This window comes from Fundulus heteroclitus, chromosome 7 (genome assembly GCF_011125445.2).
Source record: "Fundulus heteroclitus isolate FHET01 chromosome 7, MU-UCD_Fhet_4.1, whole genome shotgun sequence".
NCBI classification, from domain to species: domain Eukaryota; kingdom Metazoa; phylum Chordata; class Actinopteri; order Cyprinodontiformes; family Fundulidae; genus Fundulus; species Fundulus heteroclitus.
In genome coordinates, this window is record NC_046367.1 from 10,402,836 (window position 1) to 10,413,452 (window position 10,617).

Here is a 10,617-nt window from a genome sequence, read left to right on the forward strand (position 1 = left end):
GAGTAGGTGGCAGTGTTAACAAGTAAAAACAGTTTGCTTGCATGGGGTTGTCAGGATGCAGCTTATTGGCTGCAGGCTGAGCCTCTCTCCCTCTCTCTTGTTCCTGCGCAGCCTGATCGGTTTCACCTGGCAGGCTGCAATTAACCCACAACTGCTTCCACCTGTTCCCACCGCTTTATCAGACTCACCTCTTTCTGTTCCCGTCGCCGGTCCATAGCGTTCACTCCCGCTCAGTCCCTGCCAGTTTTTCTTGTCAGCTCCGTTTGTACCCGTCAGCCTGAAGACTCCTTTCACCTGGTCTTGTTACAGTCAGCCCAAAGACTTTCCGACAGTTTTGTTTTCTCCAGTATTCAGCTCAGACGTTCAGACCTCCACCGTTCGGCTCAGACGTTCAGACCTCCACCGCTCGGCTCAGACGTTCAGACCTCCACCGTTCGGCTCAGACGTTCAGACCTCCACCGCTCGGCTCAGACGTTCAGACCTCTACCGCCCGGCTCGGACGTTCAGCCCTCCACTGCACGGCTCGGACGTCCTGTGCTCCACTACTCGGCTCTGAGGTTCTGCTCGCCTCTGCTCAGCTCTGATGCTCTGCTCGCCACTGCTCGGCTCTGACGTTCTGCTCGCCTCTGCTCGGCTCTGATGTTCTGCTCGCCACTGCTCGGCTCTGATGCTCTGCTCGCCACTGCTCGGCTCCGACGTTCTGCTCGCCTCTGCTCGGCTCTGATGCTCTGCTCGGCTCTGATGCTCTGCTCGCCTCTGCTCGGCTCTGACGTTCTGCTCGCCACTGCTCGGCTCTGATGCTTTGCTCGGCTCTGATGCTCTGCGCTCCACGGCTCTGCTCAGATGTCCTGCTCTCCAGTGCTCGGCTCCAGAGTTCCTCCCGGTCAGTCTCTCCACACTCCTCCTGCCAGCCAGCTTCTACACCCTTCACCTCCGTCCGTTGAAAGACTCTGGTCTAATCATCCATCTTCCACACTATTCAATAAAAACTCACTCATAAGAACTGACTCTGTGTGTGCGTGCTGTGTCCGGGTTCATCCCAGAAAAATATATCATAACATTATGGACCGGCCTAGGGATGAACCCGAGCACGCACATAGCCTGGTGTAGAAGCTGGTAGGATCTGCCTCGCCTCCGGTTCGTCTCGCCTGGGTCGCAAAGTTGCGACGCCACGCTTCTGGATTCATCTTGCCTGGGTCGCTGTGTTGCGACGCCACGTTTCTGTCTCGTCTCGCCTGGGTCGCAGAGTTGCGACGCCCCGCCTCTGACTCTGTTTTCCTGGTCCGCCTTCCCCGCTGCTCTGCACTAGGACGGCGCTCCTCGTCGTCGCTGCCCAGCGCTAACTTTTGCTGCTGCCCAGCAGATTCAGACTTTGCTGTCCAGCGCCTTCTGGTTTTTGTTTAGAGTTATTTTTTGGTGTTGTGTTCTAGATCTGCTTTAGTTTCTAGTCTTTTTGTATATTTTTTATTGTTTTAGAAGATTTATTTCCGCCTTCTGTTCTTTGTTTTGGCTCAACCTTAGTTTTTGCTTACTTAGGATTTTTTGAGATTTATGTTGCTTTTGAGTATTGTGTTTTATTTTGTTGGTTTTGTCCGGGTTTTTGTGTCCCAGGTTTACTCTAGTCGTTCAGGTTTTTTTTTAGTAGTCTAGTTTTTGGTTTTCTTAGTCAGCTAGTTCGGGTTTTGTTCTCCGTCTTCTTGTTTTAGCCATAGCCCTGATTTAGTGTTCTAGGTTCGCCTTAGTCTTCTGAGTTTTGTTTTTGAGTTCCAGTTTTTATTTTTTCTTGCTTGCTTCTGTACAGATTTCTAGCTCTAGTTATCTAGTTTTTCATTAGTTAGTCGTACCTGCCCTCATCTCCCTGTTCTGTTTCGTTTCATAGTTTTGCCTTAGCTTTTGGTTCCTTTCCTAGTTTACCAGTCTTGTTTTGATTTTTCAGTTTGAGACCCTGTAGTTTCGTCAGCCCTGTAGTTTCGTTAGCTCTGTAGTCCCTGTCTAGCCCCTGTAGTTTCAGTCTAGCCCCTGTAAATCCAGTCTAGCCTCTGTAGTTTCTGTCCTAGCCCTGTAGTTCTAGTCTTGTTCTGTATTTGTTTTTCTTTATTTTAGTTTAGTTTTGTCTTTATTTTTCCCCCTTTAGTATTTAGGTATCTGGTTTCCTGCGCTGTATGGGTTCCTGCGTTGGATGGAGTCCAGCGCTCTTAAAGGTCCCTGCGTTCTCTAGGTCCCTGCGCTTTCTAGGTCCCTACACCCTTCTCCTGTTTTCGTTGTATGTTTTGCCCTGTTTAGGTTAGTTTAGTTCCCTTCCGTAGTTGTTTTGTTCTGTCTTGCCCTAGTGTCTCTGTGTTGTTCCCCTGTTTAGGCGCGTGCAGGTCGCTGCCAGAGCCCTCCGGCGCACCCATGTCGCCGGCTGAGCCCTCTGGTGGGCCAGACTGTCGCTGCCCTGCGCATGCAGGTTGCCGCCAGAGCCCTCCGGCGCTCCTATGTCGCCGGCTGAGCCCTCTGGTGCGCCAGCCTGTCGCTACCCAGTGCACGCAGGTCGCCGCCAGAGCCCTCCGGTGCTTAAGTCGCTGTCTGTGCCCTCTGGCGGGCTTGGCCTGTTGCTGCCTAGCTCACCCTCTAGTTCCCTGGTGTTTAGGTCTTGTTTTCCTGGCGTTTAGATTTAGTGTTCCCCGGCGTGTTAGGACGCCTCTGATTCTCGGTTCCCCAGCGTGTTAGGACGCCCTCTTTTTTCAGTTCCTCGGCGTGTTGGTACGCCCTCCGTTCTTGTTCCCTGGTGTTTTAGATATTCCTGTTTCCCTTGTGCCCCGGCGTTCCCTTTGCGCTCCGGCATTCTTCTTCCTTGCGCCCCGGCGTTTTCCTCGCGTCCCGGTGTTTTCTTTCCTCGCGCCCCGGCGTTCTCCCCACGCCCCGGCGTTCTCTTCCCCAAGCCCCGACGTTTCCCTCACGCCCCGGCGGGTTTTCCCCTGGCGTTTCTGTACACCAGTCGTGTTCCAGCAGGAGTTGTTGAGCCTTGGTGTTTTCGTACGCTTGTTCTTCCCTCTGGCGTTTTCGTACGCTTGTTCTTTCCTCTGGCGTTGTCGTACGCTTGTTCTTCCCTCTGGCGTTGTCGTACGCTTGTTCTTCCCTCTGGCGTTGTCGTACGCCTGTTCTTCCCTTTGGCGTTAAGTACGCCCGTTCCTTCCCTTTGGCGTTAAGTACGCCCGTTCCTTCCCTTTGGCGTTAAGTACGCCCGTTCCTTCCCTTTGGCGTTAAGTACGCCCGTTCCTTCCCTTTGGCGTTAAGTACGCCCGTTCCTTCCCTTTGGCGTTAAGTACGCCCGTTCTTTCCCCTTGGCGTTAAGTACGCCCGTTCCTTCCCTTTGGCGTTAAGTACGCCCGTTCCTTCCCTTTGGCGTTAAGTACGCCCGTTCCTTCCCTTTGGCGTTAAGTACGCCCGTTCCTTCCCTTTGGCGTTAAGTACGCCCGTTCTTTCCCCTTGGCGTTAAGTACGCCCGTTCTTTCCCCTTGGCGTTTTGTACGCCCGTTCTTTCCCTCTTGGCGTTTTCGTACGCCTATATTTTCCCCTTGGCGCTGTCATGCGTCCGTTTCGCCTCGGCGTTTCACTCACGCCCTGGCGAACTTCTCCCTTACGCCCCGGCGGTTCCTTCACGCCCCGGCGATCTCGCCCCTTGGGCCCCAGCGCTCCTCTCACGCTTCGGCGTTGTTTCTCCTTGCCGTTTCCACACGCCCGTTCCTTGCCCTTGGCGTTTCCATACACCCGTTCCTTCCCCTTGGCGTTTCCATACGCCCGTTCCTTCCCTTTTGGCGTTTCCATACGCCCGATCCTTCCCTTTTGGCGTTTCCATACGCCCGATCCTTCCCTTTTTGGCGTTGTGTACGCCCGTTCTTTCCCTTTTGGCGCTGTGTTGCGCCAGTTCCTTCCCTTTGGCGCTGTGTTGCGCCCCTTCCTTCCCTTTGGCGCTGTGTTGCGCTCGCTCTTTCCCCGGCGCTGTCAAGCGCTCGCTTTTTCCCCCGGCGCAGTCAAGCGTTCGTGCCTTTCCCTGATGTGCCGCCCCCTGATTGTGCTTTGGCACATCAGTGTTCTCTAGCTCCTTGGTTCCCCCGTGTTCTTTGGTCCCTTTGGTTCCCCGTGTTCTTTGGTCCCTTTGGTTCCCCGTGTTCTCTGGCACCTTTGGTTCCCCGTGTTCTCTGGCACCTTTGGTTCCCCCGTGTTCTTTGGTCCCTTTGGTTCCAAAGAACCAAAGGGACCAAATCCTTTCATAACAGGGGTGAGGTGTCTTAACTCCTTCATTTTGGAAAACCGCATCCAATAAGTTTTGTATAATGAATTAAACAAAGTTATTTTTCATGTCTACCTTTATTAAATTACTTAATTTTCCACAAACAAATGGCAGGTCCAGAAGGAACCTATTTGAGGTACTTCATAAAAACAGTTTGATGTGTACAGAATGTTAAGGATATGTAAAAAGTCTGTTGTATGAAAAGTAAATATGTTTGGACTTAACTAAGCTGTTTCAGGATTTTGACAACGGATCTGCTAGATGATCCAAGAGTGACTGAAGGAAACGAGGAGGAGTCAGTTAGTCAACTGATCCTTCTTAACACATTTGTTTGATATCAGCAAGAGGTCCTGGTCTCTGCTAATCACTGAAGATGAAGACTCAGGACAGTGCAGACCTCTGCTACCCACACCTCTACAATAACTCCTGCAAAAAGCCTACATCTCTATGGACTGAAGTTGTCCTGGTTCAGAGCATATTGTCAGTCATCTCTCTGATCACCGTGGCTCTCAACTTACTCGTCATCATCTCAGTCTCCCACTTCAGGCAGATGTTTAATTTTATCTTTCTTTCTTTTTAAATGTGATTTATCAAGCCTTTGAAACAAAGGTTTCTTAATTAATTATTTGTTCCAGATGGAATTAGACTCATAATAAATTTTGGAAATATAGACAAATGGTTATTTTCTCTGTAAAATGTATTTTTTTGGAGAAAAAGTTTAATACAATTTTTTCCCTCCCATCCAGGCAGCTCCACACACCGACTAATATCCTCCTCCTCTCTCTGGCTGTGTCAGATTTGCTCGTGGGGTTCATATCAATGCCAGGGGAAATCTACCGAAACACAAGCTGTTGGTTTCTTGGTGATAATATTTGCTTTATATATAATTACTTGTGCTTCATCATCACCGCTGCCTCAGTAGGCGATATGGTGCTCATATCAATTGATCGCTATGCGGCTATTTGTGACCCTCTGCATTACCAAACTAGAGTCACAGAGGGAAGAGTTAAAGTCTGTGTCTGTCTGTGTTGGCTCTGTTCAATTGTCTACAGCATTTTATTTGTAAAAGATGATCTGATTCAGGTAGGAAAGAATAACTCTTGCTACGGAGAATGTGTGACTACTGTGGACATCATCGTAGGAACATTTGATCTTTTCTTTACTTTTTTTGCTCCAGTTACCGTCATCGTAGTCCTGTACATGAGAGTATTTGTGGTGGCTGTGTCTCAGGCTCGTGCCATGCGCTCTCAGGTCACAGCCGTCAAACTGCAGCTTTCCGTAAAAATAGCAAACAAATCGGAGCTGAAAGCAGCCAGGACTCTTGGTGTTCTTGTACTCTTTTTCCTGTTATGTTTTTGTCCATATTACTGCCTTTCTCTTGCAGGAGAAGACTTGTTCAGTAGTACTACTGTATTTGCTGTGTATTATCTGTTCTACTTTAACTCCTGTATAAACCCGATGATTTATGCCCTGTTCTATCCTTGGATCAGAAAAACTGCAAAACTCATTGTCACCTTAAAGCTACTGAAGCCAGGCTCCTGTGAGGCCCAAATATTGTGAAAAAATATTAGAACTTTGCAAAAAGATAAATAAATTGTTTTCGATAATGCATATATGCTAGTATTTCATACATCCTATTGTGGCATTTTGGACATATAATGCAGAAAGGTGGGTTTTCTACATGTATCAGGGAAGGTTTGCGGTCCAAGAAGGATATCTGGATATAGTTTTCTAATTTACTAATTCCATTAACTCCAAAAACTCTTTCAGGGATACTGCTCTGTCTCTCCAGTCTCTTCCAGACAGCATGCTTCTGCACCCATCATCTCCAGTCCAGTAACAGACTCTGGTCTTCATCATCCACAACGCATTTCTTTCAATAAACTTTCAAAACAGGCTGTGTTGTGTGTGTGTGTGTGTGTGTGTGTGTGTGTGTGTGTGTGTGTGTGTGTGTGTGTGTGTGTGTGTGTGTGTGTGTGTGTGTGTGTGTGTGTGTGTGCGTACGTACGTGTGTGTGTGTATGTGCATGCACTTGCAGCTGGGTGAGAACATTATTTGGAAAGGTAAAAATTAAAGAAAATTAAATAGTGGTTTAATATAGAGTGTAATAATATTTATGAAGTTGATTGCAAAGAAATACTGATTTATCTCTGACTGTATGATTGCTGTTTAGTTGTTTTTACTTAATCTAGTCTAATCACTAATTCTGCTTATGAAGTCATACAACTGTTCAAAGATCAGATCTCGATTGGTTTAAGAAAATTAACCAGTTCTGTACTTTCACCACCATATCTAAATATTTATAAATATGAACAATGATTTTGTTTGTCAGATTGATTTTAGTTGACATATAAATGTTCAACTTTATTTGCTAATATCTCAATATCTTAAAACTTTAGCAGAAAATTAAATCTGTCTGTAATTTAACAGCTCATCAATAACAAATGATTTTTATACAGGGACAACTTTTCAATATTAGGATCCCCAGGGCTGTGATCAGTTATGTTAGCTCCATCAGGATCCTGTTGCACTTTTATATACATAGTTCACACCTATCCCTGTGTTTTTCACCAGTTTAGTTATGTTCAGTATTTATGTTTGTTGTGAAATCAGCCAATAGGAAAATAACAGTAAGACTCTAAGGCTGAAGCCACAAGGAATGTACGATTTTTTCCGACTCAGCGCTCTTCAAGTTACTGTTCTCTCACAGCAGGGTGCCCACTCTGTAAAGCCTAGACCCCCAGTAAAATCTATGTCTTACGCCGGCTGTTCTTCTGCAGCACAGGTGAGACCCTTTCATCTTTCTCTTTTCCATGGGCCCTCGTGAGGAGAAGATCTGCACTAGAAAGACTTGTAAAGCAACCATGTGCCTGAATGAAGTTCAAAGACCTGCCACATGGGTGCAGCCTAGAATCAAAGCTAGGTACAGCCGGCTTTCTTCAACATTGAAACTTAAGCAGCCAAACGCCATGGAAAAAGGCTGTTTGTAATCTTTCCTCAGCTTTGCAGGAGAAAAGCTCTGCAGAGGCCCTCACAGAAAATCCAAGGAAACCCTTCAGATTCCCACGCTCCACAGGACAAGTGAAGACCACCAGAGATCCAGGAGGAACTCATCCCAGACCGGGATTCACAAGGAGTGAGAGCCACTTGCCCGCTGCCGACTCGAAACGCATTACAACTGGATGCCCCAAAGTAGACAACAAAAGCAGAGGTTTGACAGAGATGACAGGGGAAATCCAGATTGGATTAATCATTTAAAATAGATTACTTTAATGGGTTTGACTGTGTTTTAAGGCCTGACTGAGGTTAAGACATGGAGGTCACAGGCAAAGCTACCTTCAAAATGATGCTATGCTCATGTGTTTTGGTGTGTTTTAAGGTTATGACAAATTTTATTTCCATAAGGGTTTTTAATACCAATGAGGCATTAATGTTGGTGTCTTCCAGTCAGCTAGTTACACCAAGATATACCCTAAAATCCATTAAATGAGGTCAGAATATCCGCTAGCATTTGCTGCTATTAGCCTTGTTGATAACCTGCTACTAACCCTAGTTAATGTAACTATGACTTGTTTAAGCATAATGCTTATTTTTGTCTTGCTCCGCCATCATCTGATAGTGCTATGAGCATTAGAACAGAATTAATAGATAACGTTAATGTTGATTTATAGGTGTTTTGTTTAAATTTAGGAATAACCCATCCAGCTAATGGCCACATGACCCGGATGTGCATGTCACTACCCGATCTGTACCGTTAGCATGATCCATTCCATCAGCTCATTTGCGCACACGCGAACATAATAACTTCCGTTAGGCAGTATTTCATTTTTCTTACTTTTTTATTCTTCTGTCTTTTTTCGGACCGGGTATATCTTTTTGTATATCTTTGTATTTGCATAAATATTGCATATTTTAAAAATAAATACAGAAATACGTTCCCAGTTGTGGGTAGGGAAATAAGAATATATACACCATTTCTTAAAGTACTTAAAAACAGCTATAAACACGTTTAGGAGTATAGAAACATATTTTATTTCGAATATTCTTCAGGTTTTTATATAATTTATTTGATTTGCATATGTATTTGTGTATTTTGTACTTAATAAATGCATTTTAAAAAGTATGCTTTGGCTTTGTTATGTGTTCTTTGTTCTAATCCCTGTTCGGTTTTTGTAAAAAAAAACAATGCGGGAAATTTTATGACGGGGTCTTCTCTTGTTCATGATTTGTACACCAGAGGGCGATAAAGTCTTAATCAATAGTTTTAACTTTCTAATAAAACAAATTTTTAGTACAAGATTATTTGTGTAACAAAATTCACTTTATAATTAAGGATGAAAATATTTTTTCCCAGTCCTGTTTGAACAAATAAAACTAATAGAGTGCATTCAGACAAAAAGTTATGTAATTATATATTCCCAGACTTCTGAGCATATCCGATGATGACGTCAAGCAATACAATGGAGAGAATGTAAAACGCATCGATTTCTTCCAAAAAATCTTAAATATTTTCCATACAACATAGTTTAGCATTCTTTAATGATTTAAGTATAGAAATAAGTATTTTCAGTTCCATATGTAGCCGGGGCACTATGGCCCTGAAGCATGGTGCTGCACACCCTTCTCCCTGCCCATATATGGAGGATGCTTGACAGTGCACAGCTGGTACTTGAGGCAGGTAATCAGCTGTTTCATTTAAAGGGGGGTAGATTTCTGAGAAGACCAGATATGAGACAAGGATTCCAGCAAAGGCAATGCGGTAATAGAGACGCACAGACTGCTGTGGACTGGGTTCCACCTTGGAGATGTTGGCCTGCTACTGTTTCAGTTGTGTTTTTATTTTTTTAATCACTGCCTAGACCCTATTTTAGCTATTTATTCCGAGTTTTAACCAAATGCAGGGGAGGGTTTTTATTGTTTAGCTCCCCGGGCTGGTTTTATCTCACCTGAGGTCCTATGCTGCCCCTGGGTCCTATGCTGGTTTTATTCAGATCAGATTGAGGGGACTAGTGGGAGGAGAGTTCTTTTCTTTTGTGTTGTATGCACCAGGGTTTGTGGCATGAGTGTGTTTTTGTTGGGAGACACCGAAGTGTATTATTTGTTTTCTTTAGTAGTTCTCCTCCAAATGGTCTAGTTTAATTGGTTTTTAGGTATTCCTCTCGGCTATCAGGATTCCAGGCCAGCATAGGCTCCTACGTTTGAGGTGGTTATTTCTCCCTGCACGGTAAAACATGTTAATTGGTACCATTGTCATGTAAAACTAATAAACCATATTCACTTGGAACCTGTGCCTCTGTTAATCTTTACAACCTTTCTTTGTGGTCCGGTACCTGAGGTCACACATAATTACATTATTTTTTGGTGACCCGGAACAGATCGTGCTACCGGTACGGATCGGGTAGTGACAGTGCACCGCCACATTATTTACAACCGATTGTCCTCCTGCAGCGCCCTCTAGCTTCTTATTTTACCAATTTGAGTTTTAAATATTTTCAGAACAATTAATTACATTAGTACAAATCAAGTGTCCTAAATGTTTGGGATTTGTACTTAGCAAATCATTCTTTAAAATGTTATTACCTCAAATAATGTTTTATATTGCTTGGAGTTGCATTGTGAATGGGTTGAACACAGGACCAATGTTCTAAATTAGTTAAGCTAATTTAACCTCATTTTATATCCTTTAATATGAACTGGTTCTCTAACTTAGATCCCCCTAACTTAGGAGCAACAGTGGTGCAGAGGTTAGGGAGTTTGTCTTGCAATTGGTGGGTTGCCGGTTGCCGCTCCAACCGTCTCAGTCATGGTGTCTAATTGCCTGCTGGTGATGGTCAGAGGGCCCAGTGGCGCTTCACCTCTGTCAGTCTGGCCCAGGGCAGCTGTGGCTACTAACACAGCTCACCACTGTCAGGGTGTGAATGCATGTCAGACTAGTTAAAGCGCTATATAAGCCATTTACCGTTTATCTTCAGTGAACCCAAAATCCACTGAAACATTCTTAAGATGATGGTTTTCATCTGTTATGCCATTAAGGGACGTGACAAACTGCATTTCCCATGATGCAAAGCGGTCAAAATGGCCACCAACTCCCATCATGCAATGCGTCCCAAAATGGCCACCGACCATAGCACCCAGATAACGTTACTATGGACAGAGATAAAACCCGATCACACACAAAGATCGGTCTTCTTTTTCTGGCACACCGCCAACCTGAGAAGACACACAGCTGTACTCCGTGGATTAATTACCCACACGCCACGTGCTCGAGTTTCTCGCTGGACCGAGATTTTTTGAAGCAAACCTTATTCTCTGCTTTGCTGATGCAGGGGGTCGACTAAAAT

The 10,617-nt window shown here is 45.1% G+C and overlaps 1 protein-coding gene across 1 annotated transcript; it reads left to right on the forward strand.

The window, feature by feature from the left end:
- Positions 1-4,649: 4,649 nt before the first annotated feature.
- On the forward strand, positions 4,650-6,181 carry LOC118563685 (trace amine-associated receptor 13c-like). Its single transcript, XM_036138908.1, has 2 exons — positions 4,650-4,822; positions 5,023-6,181. Exons 1-2 carry the CDS (start codon positions 4,650-4,652, stop codon positions 5,834-5,836), a joined length of 987 nt encoding a protein of 328 aa, XP_035994801.1. The 3' UTR covers positions 5,837-6,181.
- The last annotated feature ends 4,436 nt before the right edge of the window (positions 6,182-10,617 follow it).

Bases quoted from the DNA above. Each gene is read 5' to 3' on its own strand.
- LOC118563685 (XM_036138908.1), top strand. From the start codon at position 4,650: ATGAAGACTCAGGACAGTGCAGACCTCTGCTACCCACACCTCTACAAT. The intron at 4,823-5,022 runs GCAGATGTTTAA...CCTCCCATCCAG, and splicing joins ATCTCAGTCTCCCACTTCAG to GCAGCTCCACACACCGACTA.